Raw genomic sequence first — 19,975 nt, forward strand, 5'->3', positions numbered from 1 at the left:
TCAGTTCTACATACAATCCGGCTTATAAAATGTTGTATCTAAGTATATAAGAGGAAAATAACATTATTGAAAAATAACACTTTGCATGTGAAATAAGACATCATTTAACCATCAGTCAAAATATAATATTTGTAGTATAACACATAATGCAACAGTTTCAGAAAGGTAACTTCCTGTTTTCTGCCTTGGAGACATTATAACAGAAGCACAGTTCACTGTGTTGGTTAAACAGTATCTGAAATGCCTCAGTTGCAGGTGTTTCTAGGGTAAAAAAAAATCACAATGCCCCTCCTTGTTGATGAAGTCAGGAGGAAACATGAGATGAAAGTTCAGCCACTCCCAAAAAACTCGTCAAGAAAGCAAATGAGCATATTTTCCAAAATGTCAAACTCTTCCTGTAACACTGTAATTTTAACAGGCTTTTTAAAGACTATATCATCCTGAATGTTAGCAGCCAGGAAGAATGTGAAACAGAGAAGGACAGAAATGGTGTGGTTCAAAAGGTTTATTAATGGGGAAAAACCTTTCTACCTTCAGAACAGTAGTTAATGAGTCAGTGGATACTATTAGGAGGAGCATACCAGCTACTCGAGCTTCACCTGGCAATTAGTGGACTGTGAAACTCATGGAGATCAATTCATTAGCTGTATTTTAGTGCCACGCTGTGAGAGTAAAGTTTAAGTAATAAGAAAAAACATGACGTAAATAAAACATTGTTATATAAATAAAAAGCCAAAGGAAATATACTGCAGATATGTACAATTCATAAGCATGCAATTAACTTTAAGAAGATGATTATCTCCCTGACTGCAGATATTGATTTTACACACATTAGTCTATTTGACCTTCTCACTTAGCCAGTAATTAATTCCCCATACAGCGATACCCATATACTGTTACTGCGATGCTGGCACAAGTGTTTCCACACGGCAGTGGCCAAGAGGTAGACACCCCCATCTAGTGGGCCAGGGCTCTGGATAATGATGTAAAGAAATGTTGCATAATCAATAGGCTTTAAATCGAGTCAGAAAACAGTTTAGAGCTCTATTACAGTACAATCAGAGTGAATGTGCTGTTCATTTTTTTCTCAATCCTGCAGGCTTAAAAATCAATTTTCATCATTTTTCTTTCATTTGTTCTCTTTCTGTTTGAATGAGTACATGATAACATCAGGACACATGAGGAACATACTTTATGTGAATAATTCATTCTGATTTAAATTAACATTCAGTTAAGGTGGACATCAACAAAAGTTAAAATAATTCTACATAACTTTCAAGAAGGAGTCCTGTACCATACCCTCCACCTCTTCTACCAACACACTGTAATCTGCCTGACAAACGGTGTGTCCCCTCCTGCCACTTTCCTTTAGCCATTTCATCATGTCTCTGTGTATTTCTGGTCTGCATGCAGTCGATCCGAGCTTCTTCAGCTGCTCAACAGGATCCTCTGGAACATTTTGGATTTGTAAGGCTTTGAAGACAGCGGGAGCAAATTTCCCGTAGTGAGCAGTGGAACAAAGCACCACGGGGCACAAACCATCCTGCAGCCTATCAACCACGACTTTAGCCACGGCGGTGTGTGTGTCCATGACGTAGCCCGTCTGTGTGTGTACGCTCTGGATGGCAGCCAAGCAGTCGTCTTCTGAGCACCAGCCAGCCAGCATTTCCTGCTGTATCCTACCAAGAAGAGGCTCGGGAACCTGAAAGCGCTGTTGTCTGTCTAAGCGTGTGAACAGTTCCTTGACAAGACGGCTGTCTCCGCCTGAGACGTGGTAGATAAACCTCTCAAGGTTGGAGGATTTCAGGATATCTATTGCAGGGGAGTGGGAGAGCATCAGAGGCCGTCCCCGGAGATCGTACTCGCCTGTGGTGATAAAGTCTGTGATGATGCGGTTGTGGTTGGACGCACAGATTACTTTTCTTATCGGGATGCCCATTTGCTTGGCGTACACAGCTGCCATGGCATTACCAAAGTTACCAGTAGGGATGCAAACATCAATGGGCTCCCCGAACTTGATAACACCGTCTCTGCATAGATCCAAATAGGCTGAGGAATGGTACACCACCTGCAAGGGGAGGAAAAGTTAACACAACTGTGTTATACTGCATGTTGCAAGATAAAAACTTTTAGAGTGTAATTGTGCAAACTGTGTTAAATCTGTACAAATGAGAGAAACTGGAAGAATAAATCTGGAAAAAAAAAACACAACAGATGAAAAATCACATGAAAACACCAGAATTAAGTGTATGGGCCTTTTTCTGCAGGTGTCAAAATATAGCAGTTCTGAAACATAACAGATGCAAACGGATGGCTAATAAAGTTGTAACTGGCATTTTACAGAGATCCTGTTTCTAACCCAGCTTAAGTTAATACCCTTGTTGCAGCCTAGAATGAGACTAATGAATGCCTGACACACAAATCACCATGCCCAGTTATCACTGGTAGCCATTTAGTTGATCTTAGTTTCTTAAAACAAATTAAACAATCTGCCACCAGACGGGCCATGTTTCTGGAAATATGGGGCTTTTAATGACCTGAGGAGTTTACACTCTTGTTAAACTCGGTGTGAGTCTTGCATGTGTTTTTAGGCAAAAGCTTAACTTTGATACACAGCATCCCATCATGTTGGGAAATAAAATGTACAGACATCACTGAATAAATGGCTGAATAATCGGATAATTGTGAAAAAATAAAATAGACTTTTTTGGTGGCTGATCAAAACCTGAATTTGGATTCATGACCTTAAAAATACACTTGATACAAAATCAAGCTTCATTGTTTTGATACTAGAGCACATATCGGACCTATTTTGCTGTGACTCAAGACATGTGCACCCCAAAGATAGGATTTAGTGTGATGTAGGGCAAGTTTAAGAAGATGAAACAAAGAAATGGGACATTGGATTAAATTGAATTATATCACCTCTTAAGCAATTATTTCATAGGTCTTGAAGAAAAACAATCAATACATTTTCTGGGCCATTCTTCATACAAAAATGCCAAACATTCTCTGAATGTGTTGCCTTTTCCCCGTATTATATCATTGTAAATTGAAAATCATTGGGTTTCGGTCTACTGGTTGGAATAAACAAAGACATCTTTTACATGTCACAGTAGGAAAAGCTCAGGTGGAAATAATAAAATGAATGATGGCTGAGTTCCATTTAGCTGCTTCAGTTTCAGAATCCTGGTATTGTGCATGCTGGCTAACTGTCACACAGTCATGACTTACTGGGACAATTGAACAGAATGAAGCCATCTTTAATGTTATTAGTAACACACCACAGCTTCCCCTGCTATTAAGTCAAATTGTCTGCTGGGTAAAAGCCCTATTCTAGAAAGTGATCAACCCACCTGTGGCAACAGCCGTGCCCAGTTGATGGAGTTGGCGGTGCTGAGGACTGTGCCGTACTCTACAGCGAGGTGCCCGGTCAGCCCAGACTCTCCAAACATCCTCTTCATGGTTCTCTGACAGAAGTCAAAGTCTGACAGGACACTGACGGCTCTGACGTTGCCCTCCCTGTAGCTCGTCATCTGAAGCTTCTGAATCTCACTCACGCCTTCCTCTGGGAAAAACACCAGCACCCCGGTCCTGTGTCTGTCAGTGCCACTGAGCCTGCTGAAGCCACTGAGCACAGCACTTCCAGTGTCTCCAGAGGTGGCTACCAGAATGAGGTAGTTGCACATCGGTGGGAGGCAGTAGGCGAAGAGCTGGGGCATCAGCTGCAAGGCCAGGTCTTTAAATGAGGCGGTGGGGCCGTGAAAAAGCTCCTGAACATACTGATTGTGGATGAGATGTTTTACAGGTGCTACTGCCTCACTAGAAAAGTTAGACCCATATGCCTTGAATATCATCGTTCTGAGATCCAAAGCAGGGACATCTAATGGGTGTATGCACTTTTCAAGTAAAACTAACACTCGTTCTGGGTATGACATGTCAACTAGTCTAAGCCATTCACGAGCATCGATGTTTGGGAAGCCATTTTTGGGAACATAGAGGCCTTCATCTGTGGCCAGACCCTCAACTACCACATCACTAAAGTATGTTTCCTGATTGGACGATTCCCCGCTGTCACTCCTGGTTGACACAAAGGTTTCTGCAGCATGGTTCTGATATCTCTCCACAGCCTTCAGCACCTTCTCCGCTACTTCCTCCACCGTGTCCCCTGTTCCACACAACACCCGCACATCAAGCCACTTCTCATAAAACTGTTTCCTGTAACGCAGAATGTCCATCATGGACACCCCTGCCTCCTGGCCCACTATCCTGTTCACCTTCATCCTGGCGAGTCTCTGTATGATGTCTTCACTGGCCACGTCCAGGTAGATGACCAGTCCGGACTCTTTGACGTGCTGCATCGCTGCAGCGTGAAGAGGGTTGGAGCCTGTAAGGGAGACGACACACCCAGAGGCAGAGAAGTTACACAAAGCCTGGCCTTCTTCCTCCAGGAAACGCTCTCCGCCGACTGCTGCAAGCTTGGAAGCCACAGGCATCTTCCATGCCACCTCTAAGACATCGTCGTCAACGTCAACTACAGGCAGTCCCAGTCTGTGGGCCACTATCCTCCCCACTGAGGTCTTCCCTGCTCCAGGTGGACCCATGAGCAGTATGTTCTTGTGCCCCAGCAGGGTGGCTTCGGTGGAAAGCCATGATACTGGTGTTGAAAAGGGACTCAGGCATCTGCCAGCTCTTAGTGCAAGCTGACTTACATTCAGTAAACCCATTGAGGAGTCAAATGACAGAAGCCTGTTCTGTGAAAAAGAAATAATGTTAAAGAGGACATTTCAAATTCAGTTACACTTCTAACAAAATTTAGACTAGGCTCCAGAATAGCAACTCGTGCATTGATACAGTGCTGCAAGTGGCTGCGATAACTTTGCACGTCTTTCACAGCAGGTAGTTCAAGTGATCTGTTATCATAAGACATAGTTTAATGAGCGAGACGCACACGCGAAATGTCATCTTCCCGTACTTCAAACCCGATTATATTTTTAGTAAGTTAGTCTGTGGTAACTATATGGTTATTTTAACGGGCAAAGTCCAAATATCTACCACCATGTACAGTCTATGTATACCACAAACAACTACGGGCAGCCTGGAGGGACAAAATTGATTAATCTTCCATGAGAAGTCGAAAGCTCACCAAGCTCTTCATTGCAAAAACAATGTACATTGTTCCAAGGTTTATTTTCTATGCTTTTCTATGATTTATAATCTAACCACGGGCTTACACATGTAACAATATAAAAGAGCGAACCACTTCAACACCGCTAACTGTTTGCATCGCGGAAACTGCTAGTGTGACACGTGACCTTTGTGCTGCATTCAGACGCTCCTCGGAACGTTGTACTACAGTGTTTCGAATTCTTAGTACGACTCGCATTCATTCGAAAATAGCAATTTTATGCAAATTCTGATAATTCAAGACATGGAAACAGAGTCAGAATCAATAACAAATTACAAATATATCCTGACACATCAAGTTTTAGTGACAGCTGATAATTTGTAGAAATCAAGCGGCACAGAGCAAGTGTGCCGTAGCAGAATAAAAAAAGGATAAAATGTTTTTAGTTGGATGAATAAAACGACTTGCATATGAAGTCTGGGTGCTCTAAACCAAGACACAGCCCGTTAACTTTACATGGGGAAAGCTCAGATACTTCAAATTTATCGCTTTACAACTGTCCTGAAATGCAACATTTGTTCCCGCAGTTGCTTAGCAACTAGCCGGGAGACGTGTTGTCAAACAAATCACACTGACCCAAGGATTTTCTAGCTAAAGTTAATGTTAGCTCGGTCAAGTTAACTAGCTAGCTAGTTAGGTGAACTTAATTACCGTGTCTTTTTAATCCTTTGCCTGTTTGAAAAATGTTTGAAATTGTGCATCCACCAGAAAGCGTCTACAATCTTATACGAAAGGAAGAGGTTCATACTCAAAAACCACCAAGGTAATTAGCTACTAGCAATAGCCATTTTGCGTTAACGTATCTTAGGTCAAATTAACTTTTAGCTTTATCTAGCCAAGTTAGTTAGTAAGCAGAAACTAGTTAGCTAGACCATAGGCTAACTAGTGAAGTTAGCTAGTCATAGAAAACAAAAGATGGTTTAGCTTTGAAATTCGGCTCCAAATTTGACAGAATCAAACAAACCGAATTACGAATTATGAAGTACGAATTAGCGAAGAAAGTTAGCTAATGTTATCTGGCTAATAGTCAAACATTTGGTCTTATTTCATAAATAAATATAAATTAATAAGAATAACAAGTATTTTTATTGTGGTTGCCTCTAAATAGTTTACAAATTGTATTTTATTTTATTTTGGCATGTATAATAAATAAAGATAAAGAAATAAATAAAGGAAAGTCATTAGAATTTTACCGTCAGTCTGTTTTATTTTATTCACAGTGAATTACTTTGAAATGAATTGATCATTTTCTCCAATGTGCTGCATCTGAAGGTATATATCCAAGTATAGGCCAACAGTTGTTCTTGAGAAAAAGTCAACCAAGGCCGCAATGAGGACGATGGGACCAGCAAAAGTCGAGGTGCCATCCCCAGACAAATACCTCAAGAAGCATTCAAAAGAGCCCATATTAACCGAAAGTGAGTTCTCCTATAGAGTATTTGACCAATGTGTGGGTGCGTCTTTGAGCAGCGATTGTGTTATTTACCTTCATATTTGTATGTTCTTTCAGAGACACAGTGTTCGAAAGAGTCTCGTCACACCTGCACTGTGAGGAAACCAGCCGTTCCTGCGAGGACAGACAACCCACCTATGGGCATTCACACCAAGAGAGACTTTATAAAGACAGCTACAGCAGTGCCAATGAAGCCCCAGCCTACCTGTGTTGACACCAGCAAGGGACACAAACAGCTCCTTGAGAAATCAGGACTTCTCCCGAAGTACATCAAGAAACAGGTATTTTTCTACAATATTACACACAAGAAAAAAATTGAGACATTGTTTGCTTAAGTCTGCTAAAACAGTCGGATACGTTTAGAAAAATAGGAAATATTACTATAACACAGCCTTGAACACCAGGGAAAGATGGCAAGTAGCACATACAAAAACCTAAAATAAATTCCCCTCTTTTGATGAAGTGATCCATCTTTGGGGCCTGATTCAATATTTTATTAGGTCCACTGTGAACATATTGTCTAAAGTTTCCAGTTCCTATTTACAGCATTATGGAGAAGTACCTGAGTACCTGCAGCAGCGCAACGAAGAAGAGCGGAGAGCTCAGGAGGAGTATGACAACTTTGTGAAAGAACAGAGGGAGCAGGGAGCCATGAAACACCTGTCTGACGAGGAGCGTCAAGCCGTCCTGGAGGTACTCGAACACATGGCTGCACAATGGCAATTCTTTTCCCTAAAACAGCAGGGGCTCATACGGACATCTGGAACAACTGGAGGTGTACAGGAAATTAATTTGATGATTTCATGTCTTTGACGTTTCTAGGAAAATACTTTTATTCAGTCCAAGTAAGTCAGGTTGTTGAATGTCCGTCATGGCTGATCATTATTTGTACATACTTTAAAAGAGGCTTGGAGAGCAAAATCAGAGGTGTTGAATTACCTCTGAGAGTGTAAAAAACTCAACACTGCAGATTTTTGCCACATCCATCAGAATTAATAAAACACTTTAGGTATTTCTGAACTGCTACTCCACTATGGTTGCACAAACAACTCTCTAATCAACACTTATCAACTGACATTATTTCTCACACACATCAATACTGGAGAATTAGCCCTGTAGCCATCCCTGTAACATAGACAATACCTCTGATTTGATGGCTGTTTGCTATATAAAAGCCTTGAATGCTGACCATTACATTATCAAGCTGACTTTATCGTGACAGTGATGGGTTTCCTTGTGTGGATACAATATCCAGGGCCTGAAGAAGAATTGGGATAAGCTGCACCATGAGTACCAGGGCCTCTCACTCGTCACAGACACCATGTCGAAGAAGTTCCACAAGGAGCGTCTCGAAGTGGCGATGAAGCAGTTGGAGAATGACATCACCCTCTTTGAGAGGTTCAAGACCGTCTACATACCCAATAATTAGGACATAAAAAACTCTTTACTTAATCATATGCACTGTACTGTGTGTCTTGAGACCCCCACCCTTACTTCAAATATCACATAGCCTTGAGTAAAATAAAATTGTGTGTTTGTATATTCTCATGATCTGTCATATGAGCAATGAAGCAAAACTAAAATCTAAAGCCCACCTAACTGCAAATTAAAAAATGTTCAAATTAGAAGCATTGACCCGAATGGTATTAAATGAAAGATCACATGGTTACCAAAATCATTCAGAATGACCATCTGCGAACCATGTAAATTCATACCAAATTTAATGGCAGTCTGGCCTGTAGTTGAGATATTTTACTGTGGACTATTGCCATTCTAGGTCTACCACTAGTAGGGCAAAATAGGTTTTGGAGGTGATGTACTCTCTAAAATATTACGTAATTTTAAAGGAAAATTTGAGCTATTAAGATTTTTTGAGCACCAGATAATGACAAACAATTATTCCTTTATTCCTTCCCTTTTTTTCTTTTCACCTTCCTGTCTTATAAATGGAATTTCTTTGAGAACTCCTTTGCAAATAGTTGGCTGTGTGTAGGCTCTAAGAGTATCCTTTAAAATCAATTTCATTCTGACTGAATAAAATGTACTGTATAGAAGCTGAACCAAGTATTTGTTGGTAATTTTTTTCATTCTCCTGCAGTGGCTTGTGATGTGGCCACAAGCCAGCATAGCATCACATGAAACTGATTATCCATGTAATTCTCCACGACTAACACAACGTTGTCCTTTTACGCAAATGACTCAGGCGTGATCCCACAGCCCATGTGGCTGGCCAGGACTTCTCTAGATATCTTTTGACTTTCTTTTGTTTCTCTTTGTTTTGTGAATGGTCGCTGAAAAGAAGGAAACAAAACGGTAAGTAATGCTTTGGCAATAACTGCATTAGAAATGCTGCACAGTTGTTTACTGTAGCTCACATGCACAGGCAGAATGTAACGTTCAGGTTTAAATGAATAAATCGTGATTCTGAGTTGCAGGAGATGCAATATCCATCCTAAACCTCATGTAGTTTCTCTTCTTCTTGTCGTACCTTTTTCCTGTGCTATAACCTTTCAAAGGAAGATGGAAGGCCTTTCATTAGTTGGTCGAGTGTATGTGCAGTAAACTGTTTCTGTGTATTTCCACTGAAGGTACTGCTCCCTGTATCTTATTCTAAATATTTACCCGAGTGACCTCCAGTCACCTACTACAAATGGACAACGCCGGGGTGAAAAGGGGAATTGTGGTATGTTTAATATGACTATCATTCAGTCAAAATATCTAGTGGTGAATTCAGAAGTTTAGGTCACATTTTTACAGTCCAACATCAACAGAGAATGATTATTTTTTTGTAATTATTTGCTCAGCTCTCAGAATTGCTGTAAGAAGATAAAACATGTTTGCTGTTCTCTGAGTTCCTTGAAGTCATTATTTGATTGATTTTTACAGTAAGCGGCTTTTAAAGAACCTTCACGGTTTTTATTTATTCTAAACCCAGAATATATATAATTAAGCTAAAGTCAATAATGGCAGTAATACAACTTCCCTGTTGGAGCTTCAAGGTTACACATGCTAAGGGCTAGCTATCCTTGCGTATATCCCTTATACTTCATATTTAATCTTTATTTCCCTGACAATTTAACTATAAACAAATCCTAATTTGTAGCATTTCTTTGGCTAAACGTTACATTAGCTACTTCCAAAATCAATAATACTGGTGTCATATTATCCTTGCTTTAATTACTTAGTAATTCTAAGGTAAACTATAATACTAAGGTGCTAAGTGACTCCCTACAGCAAAATTATTAAATTATATTTCTCTTAGAGTTTGGAAATCCACTGACCTTTCCTGCCCTTGAACAGGACTTGTTCACATTTGGCTGTTCCCTCTCAAATATTGCACGACTGAGTAGTTCGTACACTAAACAGTGCTGTTCTTCAGTGCCTGACAGTAAGCCGTCTGTCCTAGATAAAAGATGACTGGCCAGGATATAGTCTGGACCTGTTCACTTACCCTGAACACTACCATGAAGACATAGAGAGTGTTTACATTCCACATGGGGTAATCATGAACAGGTAAAAATACGCATAAACACACCTGCAAAGTGATTTTTGAATCAGATCCCGGTTATTTGTATTGATCTTGATGTTATCTCTCCTGCAGGATAGAGCGTCTGGCCCGCTACATCATGGATGACTTCGGGGACAACAACATAATGGTGCTGTGCGTCTTGAAGGGAGGCTATAAGTTCTGTGCAGACCTGGTGGAGTTCATCAAGGTTCTCGGCCGCAACTCCAACAAGTACCTGGAGACCCGGGTGGAGTTCATCCGTCTGAAGAGCTACCAGGTAGGTGATCTGCGTAGTGTACTGAAACACTACTACATACTCTTGTTTGAGTGAATGTTTTGTTGTTTTATTTTTCTGAGAGGTTATTGCAGATCAGATATCAAGCATGTGCGCTGCAATGAAATGTGACCGATCACATTAACATTTGTTTTAGTGGCACTCGGGTTTCCCAAGACGCTACTCAAGACCTGCAACGTCTCCCTGTTCGAGTCCAGTCAAATGGTTCCCCATCTTTAATGCTTCAAAAAGTTGCTTTTTTTCTGACGCAATTTCGTAGTGCTGAAATGATTACTCGATTATTTGATTAGTCACTCAACAGAAAATGTATTGACAAAATCAATAATTTTGAGAACTGATTAATTGTCTAAATCATTTATTGAGAAAATGCCAAATATACACTGGTTCCAGCTTCTCGGGTGTGAGGATTTCCTGCTTTTAGATGGACAAAACGAACAATTTGAGGACGTCAAATTGTGCTCTGGGAATTTGTGATAAGCATTTTCCATTATTTTTGGACATTTTATAGACAAAACGAATGACAGATTAATCGATAATCAAAACAATCCTTAGTTACAGCCCTACATTCATGCACCAAAAACACTTTCCCATTTGTAACCAAGGGTTACGGCTGACTTCTGTCTTAGCCACCAGATGTCAGTGTTGCTCATGTTTAGTGAGGAGAGAGCCCATTCAGGCAGGACATCGCAGGGACGATTGATTGTGGAGCGACTGCAGAGCTCAGCTCATGAAAATACCAGACTGCTAATTGGTGCTGTTGCTGCTGCCAAGAGAAACAGTTTATGATACTGTCTTACACCTGGAATGTATAAACCGAGGAATTAACTTTGGGAATGATATAGTAATGTTTACAATGATATCACCTTGCAATTGTCACCACAGTCACTTATTATTCTTTAGTGTATTTTGTCACACAGCACATCCAAAGTGTTATGATTTACATTTCTCTGCATGTGGTCCCACTCCTTCTCTCCCTTAACAGCACAGGGGAGGAGTCACTATTTCTCCTTTCAGAATTGGCTTTCACAGAGGTTTAAGTAGCTATAAGGATAGTCAAAATTGAGTTATAGATTAAGGTTTGCCTTGCTGGATCAGTTAAACCACACTGAGGTCATATTGTAATGTCACGTTTTTTTAAAAGGCAAACGACTTAAGCTTTTTACTACTCAAGAGGACAAAATGACCAAAATATACCTGCAGGGAGTTGACAGGGCAACATGAGAATTATTCAAATAACAATAAATGCAATTTATTTCAATACAACTTTATTTATCTCTGTAAGGACAATTGCATGCAGCAGCTTGCCATCCAGATCAACAGATACATGAATAAATAAATGAAAACAATCTAAAAAAATATTTTAAAAAGTAATGAGTCTGTACAAAAGCATAAAAACATAATTACACTTTGATGTCAACAAACAACATGGTGGCAAGCAGAAGTCGCTATTACTACATTAGAGGATAGCGTGTGAGCGATGACGCTGTTAGTCAATCTCACAGGTCATGATGGAGTCATGTGACTTGCCCCCAGGGTCAGGGATTTTGTCCATGTCACTGCTCCTCATATCCAAGTGATGCATCTGTAGCCGACTGAATCTAACCTCAAAGCCGTCATTCTTCAAAGCTTTGCACTGTGCTTCCTGCGACACAGAGTGCCTGTCTTTATGTTAACCATAATATTGTACATTCATTGTCCTCGTAAAATAAATCTCCCTTTGTGCATTTTTCTTACATTAATGCTGCAGATAGTTCTTTCTTGAACTGTACAGAAGTGCCAAATCATTGACAAACACTAGAGTTACAGTATATGTCCATAAGAAACCATATACATCTCTATTTCTCAATCCGACAGACCATTTATTGTAATTTCTGGTGGCTGAAAAGAATAAATCTTGATGTCATATAAACAACCCCTGTTGAGGAAGGAGCAAAAGTGTAAGAAATCAGCAGAAATGCAGCAAAAAACAGCTACATACTTTATTTAGAATAATCACATAATAGGAATCATCTCTCCATTTTCATCTTCTCCTCCCCAGAATGACCAATCAACAGAGGAGCTTCACATCATAGGAAGCCGAGATCTGTCTTTTCTGCGTGGAAAGGTGCGCGAAATAAGTTTCCCACTTAGTTTTGGATATTATGTGGTCAATGGGGCAGTACTCTTTGTCAGTATTTACATTTTTTTTAAGAGAAACTACCTTGGCCTCAAGAGGGAGCTGTCAGTTAAACCCTCAGGAGCTGAACACTTTTACACAGGTGAACAATAGAGAATTCACTCATGGACCTGTGTTTTCTTTTGAGAATCTATCAAATTTTTAGCTAACGTAACAAAATACATTTTTAACAAATTACATTTTTTGTTCTCAATTAATATGTGACAATGTTTCAAATAGTTTTTTATTGCCTCAAACTTGCCCTTGGACCAGAACTCACCCCTGTACTTCAACTTTTGAAGCTTTCTCCTCACAACTGTCTTCTTTGTGCACACTTGTACAAGTGGCATGCCCTTCACCAGCCTGGCCATGAATCAGACATTTCAGTAAAACGAATGTTCCCACAAGGCAGATTTACTTACTGTTCACCCCTGTTGAGCTCAGGCATCGATGACTGAGAAGTCTTTAGAGCATTCAGGATCATGAGGAATGATCCCTCCTCTCTACATTATTCTCTGAGATGTATGAGACAGAAACTTCAATTACTCAGCTGAATGGGTGTGCAAATATGCCCACACGCGTTTGCTTAAAAAAGCTGATTTTGAATTCCCTCAGCTGAGATGTCAGAATGTGCTGTAGCCAAGATGCATTTTCACTGTGGGTTTAAAGGTCAGTGGGAGTAAAAACAGAAAGGCTGAACACCACCTTGCACAGAAAACATGAATCACTCAGACATTTTGTCTGTGCTCTTGGTACTATCCTTTACCTCCTTGGAAATATTAAATGCAAGCCTCCATCATATATAAAAACAAATTATTAGTATTATCAGTCTTTGTAAGCCTTATACAGAAATGTTGTTGAGTCACAGCTCCAAGTAGATTATGAGTGTGGTTCTACTGACACTGCTCCTTTTAAACCTAATGATAATAGCAACGTAATGACAGTATAGAAAAAGTAAATGTTATGTTGAAGAGTTGAATCCCAGCCAGCAGCATTCATCAGCACTGTTGAAAGTTTCTCATGCAATTCTTACTCACCCTGTCTCACTGTGAATTCATAGCACTCAGATGTCTTAATCCCAAGTGTTTACTATGGTAATCTGAGTAGTTAAGTTTAAATTTAGCACATTTTTAAACGTGAAATAGTGTGTGAACTTCTGAAGAAGGAACTGTTGGTGCATGGATGAAATACCTGTTTCTGTTCATAAGAAGAGAAGATGTATTGCTGCTTGAGGCTAAATATACTCACAGTACTGCTTTATATTCACAAAGAAAAGAAACTTTTTCATCTCATTTGCCAAATTTCTAATTTGCCCTGAAATGTATATATTTAACTGTTTTTAGCCATGCTAGCAGCTTAGCTCAAGGGATAGCAATGTCAGTCTGTCTGTCTGTTGGTTGGTCCACCACTTTGGTCCAGACTGAAATATCTCAACACCATGAAATTATGTACAGACATTCATGGTCCCCAGAGGATGAATCCTACTGACTTTGGTGATCCCCTGACTTTTCGGCATGCACAACCATGAGGTTAACATTTATGGGTTTGAGTGAAATGTCACAACAATGATTGGATGGATCGCCATGAAATTTGGCACACACATTCATGTTCCCCTCAGGATGAACTGTAATAACTTTGGTAATCCTCTGACTTTTCCTCTAGCGTCATCGTCAGGTCAAATTTTGAGTTTCCGTGTTCCTTACACGTCCCCATCGACTTTCTCTGAGTGTTTTGTAACAGTGTTCAGGTGTAGACTGAGAGAACATTGGCCGGGTGCCTGCATTCTCTCCGATCACTTTCCCCAAACCATAGATACTCTCCACTGGGCTCACAAAGAGCCCCATACACCCGGCCAAAGGAACAAGGAGTTATTTGAAACCCTGCAGCAGGGAAAATGTGCAACACCCGGACACTTATAAGTGACTTTTGCTTTCTGTAGACACAGATGTTCATCGCTGGGGAGAAGAGAATGAGTTGTCTGTGTTTTTGTTAAGGCACTGATGATACTGCCAACTGTTGCTATAGATACCATCTGTAAGAATTGTACATTTCACAGAAACAATCAAGCCTTTATTTTCACTTTGCTTGAACAGTATTAAAATTCAAAGATGATGTTTTACTAATGTTTTTTTTTTTTTTTTTTTTTTTACATATTATCAAGAATGTGCTCATTGTTGAGGTGAGTCTCAGATGCAAATAAATCTTCCTCCCTTGTGCTCTGACTTGCAGTGTAGTTTCTTTTTTTAACTTAAGCATGTCCTTTAAATCTCTGCCTTGTTTGATGCCTTTGACTTGTTTTGTTTGCACTTAGTGTCTTGTTGATTGAGAGGCCATTGTGCTTGTAAGTGCCACATCTCTTTTGTTTTTTGGTCTACAAAAGAACAATCTTCTTTGAGATCATGTTTCAGTTGTAAAAGTTTCTGGACTCAAGTCAAAAACACATAAGTGCCATATCACAGTGGTTGTTTACTCCAAGAAACTGTTCTGAATGGGTGGCATCTTAAAGTTATGTCATTTAAAATGTCCACTTTCAGTTGTTGTTCAAACTGGAAATTTCCTCTGCACGTGGAAAAGACATGGAACAGAGATTGTAGTCTTTGTGATCACGTTTGAAAGATTAAGTTAGAAAAAGCAATTCATCCTACAATCCACATATTTGCATGTTGTCATGCCCTCCCTCTTTATCTCTCCCTTTTCCTTTGCTCTTTGCTTCCCCAAGGCCATAGTTGACACAGGAAAGACCATGAAGGCCCTTCTGAAGCATGTGGAGACCTTTGAACCCAAGATGGTCAAGGTCGCAGGGTGAGACAGTTTTTCAGTCATCTGTGCTTTCCCTATCAGAGGAAATGCCAAGCGTGTGACGAACACAAGAGGAAGAAATCAGTTGTCCGCAGTCACTATCTCATGTCCGTGGGCTGTTCCTATGCGCTCCAGGATCACAGAAACAAGATAAACATCTTTCCTCACACATGGTTCATGTTGAAAGTGTATCCCCTCTTTTACTGTATGTGTTAGCATGTTACTGGAATGTTGGATTGGGACTATGGACTATTTTTGGATTTATAATACTTTGTAAATACTTGAGATAAGTCCTAGGTCATGGTTAGTTACTGTAGTACTGCACTTTAGCATTTTGGAAATTAACTTTATATTTCATGTGTTTCAGTCTGTTGGTGAAAAGGGTCCCTAACATGGCTGAAAGTCTGACAGACTGTAAGTACCCCTGGTTTTAATGTCTTTCAAGAAGTTACCTGTCTAACTAAAAAAAATTTAATAAAATGCCATAAAAATAATCTTACAAAAAAGTCCCACCTTTTCTCTTGAAATAAAGTACCGAATTTTTTCTTAGACTTTAGAGTCTCAACAGTAGATTTCATCGCTTTAACCTGTGTCTTCTTGGTGATTTTGAGAGTTCTTGTTTCATTAAGGAGATGTGTGTTTTGAAGGTGTCCAAGCCAGTTAGTCATCCATGATAGTTGCCATTTACTTGTCACACTTCAGGTCCACACACCTTTTCCTCTTTGACCAAATTGAGATTATCTGGGTTATCTGAAATTATGGTCTTTAAAAAAGCTAAATGTATGTTTTTATGTCATTGTAGAATTTATGCATATCATGTTACTCTTTAACATTCATGTCTGTGTTTGCTCTGATAGATGTTGGATTTGAAATCCCCAACCGCTTTGTGGTTGGTTATGCCTTGGACTACAATGAATACTTCCGTGACCTGAATGTAAGTCCACTGCTACACACAGCACATGACCTTTTGAAGAGCTAAGAGAAAGAGATGGGGAGAGGGGGTAAACACCACAAATCAAAGAGATGCACTCCTCTCCCTGAAACCTGAACTCACCCAACAGGTATCTTCCCTGCCTGAGGAGACTTTTCATGTAGCCAAACCAGCTCAAAGCACTTATTTCTGTGTATTTGTGTGTGTGTGCGCGCGCGCGTGTGTGTGTGCGCGCGCGTGTGTGTGTGCTTGTGTGTGTGTGTAGCTATGCTAGCCGCTGCCACCACTTTGGTCCTGATTGAAATATCTCAACTATTGGATGGATGGCCATAAAAATTGTAGAGGCATTCATGATCCCCAGTGGATGAAACCTAATGACTTTGAAAAGTTAGCATGCTAACACACTAAACTAAGATGCTGAACATGGTCAACATTACCTGCTAAACATTAGCATTTTAGCATTGTCATTGTGAGCATGTTGCCATGCTAATGCATTTAGCTCAAAGCACCACTGTGCTTAAGTACAGCCTCATAGAGCCGCTAGTGTAGCTGTAGTCTTGTTTTGCCTTCTCTTGCCTAGTTTGATAATATCTACGACAAAATCCACAACATCTACCACAAAATCATGATTACCTAATCTGACATTGTGACCATCTAATGTAGTCTGAATCCAGCATAATTAAAACAACTACCATGCAAAGAAATCAAACCCCTTTTGCAACTGAAAATCGTGTCTGGCATTTCTGCCATTCTTTGGTTTTTTCTCTTCTGACTACTTCACTGGTGCTTTAAACCCAGCTTACTCTTGCTCTACAAGCTTTGAGTCAGGACTACAACCTATCCTCTGTTTTCTTTGTTGCACCCCTGACATCTTATTTCAAGCCAAATTTCTCAGTCTGAAATTAGTAAGTGCAAACTTATGTGAACTTTGTCGTTTTTATATCTGTGGACTCAAATTTACCTCTGACTCATGTGAAACACTAAGCCTAGATGACTCCCATAGCTTTGTGTGTGTGTGTGTGTGTGTGTGTGTATTTACATGGGTGTGTGTGCTGTATGTACTGTATGATTGTGTGCGTCTCTTGTGCATGTTTGAGGGGGGTGGTATTCATTACGAAAGTTTGAAAGAGGGTGACCTGTGGAATGTAAAAGGTTAGGATCTCATTATCAGGCAGAGTTGAAGCTTCCCACTCTTATCTGTCCTTATGCTACAGAAGAAATATGAGTTGAACCCCTGGGACGTACAAAGTTAGATTAATGAATATGTCATATCTTTGTAGATTACCTTCCATTTCATACTGTATATGGCATATTGAGGCTCTCAGAACATGCTGTGCTGTGTGCCAGAATTTTCCATAGGGCAGAGTGATCTTAAACAAATATTTTGCCATCATCAGATGCAAAGTATTGGACAAGATTGAAACATACTGAAGGGCAATCTAACATTAAAGTTACACAAGCTATTTTTTCTTTCTCCCACTTCTTCCTCTTTCAGCATATCTGTGTCATCAGCAAGACTGGGAAGATGAAGTACAAGGTTTGAGAAGAATTAAAACCATAAGTCATGCACAGTTTTACATTAGCAGCATAAAGCTGTTTGTCTACCTTCATCAGCAATAAGTAAAGGTTCAGTTTTGTTTCTCATTTCTTTAACAGTCAGTCTTTGCACTTGTGTTTTAGAAAAAAAGTATTTTTAACTGTCTGTAAATTTAAATTTGTAAGTGCTTTAAATTGAAACAACATTCTTCCTCTCAAAGCAGGCAATCATAGCTTTCGAGGATTCTTTAGAAAATGTCTTTAAATTAAAAAAAATAATGTGATGTAATTGTTGCCTGATCCTTCCCTTTTGTATTTTGTTGTGATGCACACGGGAACAAAGAAATGGATAAATAAAAGAAAGAACTGCTGTCCGCCAGGAGAGGACGTTGGTGACAGATGGAGAGAGCTTATGGATGATGGCATTCCCGTGCCCGGATGACGCCCACTCTGACTCATGGAAAACACACAGTGGGCGCAGCAGGCAGGCCGAGCAGCTTCTCCTCACCACACTGTATCTATTTGTTCCCAACTTTAATCAGGCCTTACTGGAAATCAGAACCAAATATGCATTTGGTTCTGATTTCAGTAGAGAGTTCAGTATTTGGCAAAACTAAAAAGAAAAGTAAACCAGGAGTGTCTGTTTATTATGTATAACTATGTTTTACATGGAAATGCAAATTCACAGATATTCATAGTCATTAAAACAAACATTTGACTTGGTTAAATTGTATATTTTATGATGAAGTCGCCACTGCTCCAGCGAGCACAAACTGAAAGGAAACTTTTTGAATATCAGATTTATTGATATCCCATTAGTTATTTCATCAAAAATTCCTGAATTACAATTCCTAATTTAAAAAATCTCTTAATTCCACTGAAATGCACATAAACTGTTGTGAGACTGTTGTGTTTTTACAAGGATTATAATGCTGCAATTAAACTCTTAGCCCTTAATCTCTGGAGGAGAATGCTCGCTGTGAAGGCTAGACATCAAAATACCTGCAGCCTCAGTGCTACAAACATACATGCAACACACATACACACACACACACAGGTATTTTGTATGTTCTGTTGCCATCATTGGGGTCTAAGAGAGTCAATTGTGCATGTCGACAGGCAGACCAGAACACGCTTCACTTCACACAACATGCACTCGGGGAGTGTTATCATGTGCTACGCACTCTTGAGCCTCAATCACCTGAAACTCCAAACAACCGTCACATCACATACAGGAATGCATGGGCACACACAGGCATTATTATAAGAGTGTAAAGATTTCAGATGATTTGTCATTACGATGGGATACAACATCCCAAATGAAAGATGGAGCTATGATTAAAGTCTAAGTGTTGGTCTCTTAACCCCAACACCCTTCACTGCTCCATGTGCATACCATGAAGGTCTGCAAGGACTAATGGCTAAAGTCAAACAAAATATATTGTCATCTTTATAGTTGTTCCAGTAACTTTTGTGTAATTCAAATATCAAATTATACTGTGTGTTTTCCTCACTTTTACAAACACATTCCTAAGTAATGGTCCAGCTCCAGCTACAAGGCCTCTCCAAGTTAAACAAGCTGATAAATGACTTGCTATTTGGATAATATGAGTGACTGCAAACAAAAGGAGTTCTGGGAGGTTTGGAGCACTCAGATTCCATGTTGTGCTTTCAAAATGCTCTCTGGTTTCATGTCTGTAGTGGTAAACACCTTCACTAATATATTCAGAGGAAGCCTAAATTCAGTCAGGTTTTAGTACTTGTCCATGACACCTAAGGTGCAGAGGAGTGAGAGTTAGCAAGAGGGAAGAAGCTCAACCAATTACACAACTTTTTAGTTGGGCACTATTTGTGCAGCCTCAGCCACAAAGACCCCCATTGTACCTCCGGCTGCAGCCCTGTGTGTCCTTATCATAAAACATCAGCACTTGGCGGTGATGGTTAACTTATCCCAGCAATAATGCCCCCCACACTGCCCTGGGAACCCAGAGGCCATTGTCCTTCACCTTGATGCAGATTTTGGTGAAAGCGAGATGGGACAAAAAGCCTTGCAGGTTTCACATGTAGTGAAACCTGCGTCAGGGGAACAGAGGATGGGGCCGACCGCAGA

General features: G+C 40.0%; 3 protein-coding genes across 13 annotated transcripts; 2 read left to right on the forward strand and 1 right to left on the reverse strand.

Moving 5' to 3' along the window:
* Window positions 1-490: 490 nt before the first annotated feature.
* Window positions 491-6,755, reverse strand: LOC122866871 (threonine synthase-like 1). 8 transcript variants are annotated; one of them, XM_044177068.1, is made up of 3 exons: window positions 6,675-6,755; window positions 3,357-4,754; window positions 491-2,068 (listed from the first exon to the last, which is right to left on the reverse strand). In XM_044177068.1, exons 1-3 carry the CDS (start codon window positions 6,678-6,680, stop codon window positions 1,265-1,267), a joined length of 2,208 nt encoding a protein of 735 aa, XP_044033003.1. In that variant the 5' UTR covers window positions 6,681-6,755; the 3' UTR covers window positions 491-1,264. The 8 variants fall into 8 exon arrangements, with proteins under 8 accessions (XP_044033003.1, XP_044032998.1, XP_044033001.1 ...); XM_044177063.1 differs by lacking the exon at window positions 6,675-6,755 and adding an exon at window positions 5,316-5,401 and having other exon boundaries at window positions 3,357-4,749; XM_044177066.1 differs by lacking the exon at window positions 6,675-6,755 and adding an exon at window positions 5,261-5,310.
* Window positions 5,717-8,701, forward strand: enkur (enkurin, TRPC channel interacting protein). The gene is made up of 5 exons (XM_044177071.1): window positions 5,717-5,951; window positions 6,461-6,606; window positions 6,699-6,922; window positions 7,188-7,334; window positions 7,897-8,701. Exons 1-5 carry the CDS (start codon window positions 5,872-5,874, stop codon window positions 8,068-8,070), a joined length of 771 nt encoding a protein of 256 aa, XP_044033006.1. The 5' UTR covers window positions 5,717-5,871; the 3' UTR covers window positions 8,071-8,701.
* Window positions 8,702-8,813: 112 nt separating this feature from the next.
* Window positions 8,814-18,822, forward strand: prtfdc1a (phosphoribosyl transferase domain containing 1a). 4 transcript variants are annotated; one of them, XM_044177072.1, is made up of 11 exons: window positions 8,814-8,954; window positions 9,230-9,324; window positions 10,048-10,154; window positions 10,243-10,426; window positions 12,483-12,548; window positions 14,761-14,778; window positions 15,319-15,401; window positions 15,766-15,812; window positions 16,256-16,332; window positions 17,825-17,866; window positions 18,209-18,822. In XM_044177072.1, exons 2-11 carry the CDS (start codon window positions 9,292-9,294, stop codon window positions 18,305-18,307), a joined length of 756 nt encoding a protein of 251 aa, XP_044033007.1. In that variant the 5' UTR covers window positions 8,814-8,954; window positions 9,230-9,291; the 3' UTR covers window positions 18,308-18,822. The 4 variants fall into 4 exon arrangements, with proteins under 4 accessions (XP_044033007.1, XP_044033008.1, XP_044033009.1 ...); XM_044177073.1 differs by lacking the exon at window positions 12,483-12,548; XM_044177074.1 differs by lacking the exon at window positions 18,209-18,822 and having other exon boundaries at window positions 17,825-18,154.
* Window positions 18,823-19,975: the final 1,153 nt, after the last annotated feature.

The sequence above is a fragment of the Siniperca chuatsi genome, linkage group LG19, assembly GCF_020085105.1.
Source record: "Siniperca chuatsi isolate FFG_IHB_CAS linkage group LG19, ASM2008510v1, whole genome shotgun sequence".
In the NCBI taxonomy this organism is placed as follows: Eukaryota; Metazoa; Chordata; class Actinopteri; order Centrarchiformes; family Sinipercidae; genus Siniperca; species Siniperca chuatsi.

Excerpts from the sequence above, each read along its gene's own strand:
- LOC122866871 (XM_044177063.1), bottom strand. The coding sequence starts at position 5,386 with ATGCGAGTCGTACTAAGAATTCGAAACACTGTAGTACAACGTTCCGAG. Across the intron at positions 4,750-5,315 it reads CGTCTGAATGCAGCACAAAG|GCTTCTGTCATTTGACTCCT; the intron begins GTCACGTGTCAC and ends TTCACAGAACAG. Across the intron at positions 2,069-3,356 it reads GGGCACGGCTGTTGCCACAG|GTGGTGTACCATTCCTCAGC; the intron begins GTGGGTTGATCA and ends CTCCCCTTGCAG.
- enkur (XM_044177071.1), top strand. The coding sequence starts at position 5,872 with ATGTTTGAAATTGTGCATCCACCAGAAAGCGTCTACAATCTTATACGA. Across the intron at positions 5,952-6,460 it reads CATACTCAAAAACCACCAAG|GTATATATCCAAGTATAGGC; the intron begins GTAATTAGCTAC and ends CTGCATCTGAAG. Across the intron at positions 6,607-6,698 it reads AGAGCCCATATTAACCGAAA|AGACACAGTGTTCGAAAGAG; the intron begins GTGAGTTCTCCT and ends ATGTTCTTTCAG.
- prtfdc1a (XM_044177072.1), top strand. The coding sequence starts at position 9,292 with ATGGACAACGCCGGGGTGAAAAGGGGAATTGTG. Across the intron at positions 10,155-10,242 it reads CATGGGGTAATCATGAACAG|GATAGAGCGTCTGGCCCGCT; the intron begins GTAAAAATACGC and ends TCTCTCCTGCAG. Across the intron at positions 16,333-17,824 it reads AATACTTCCGTGACCTGAAT|CATATCTGTGTCATCAGCAA; the intron begins GTAAGTCCACTG and ends TTCCTCTTTCAG.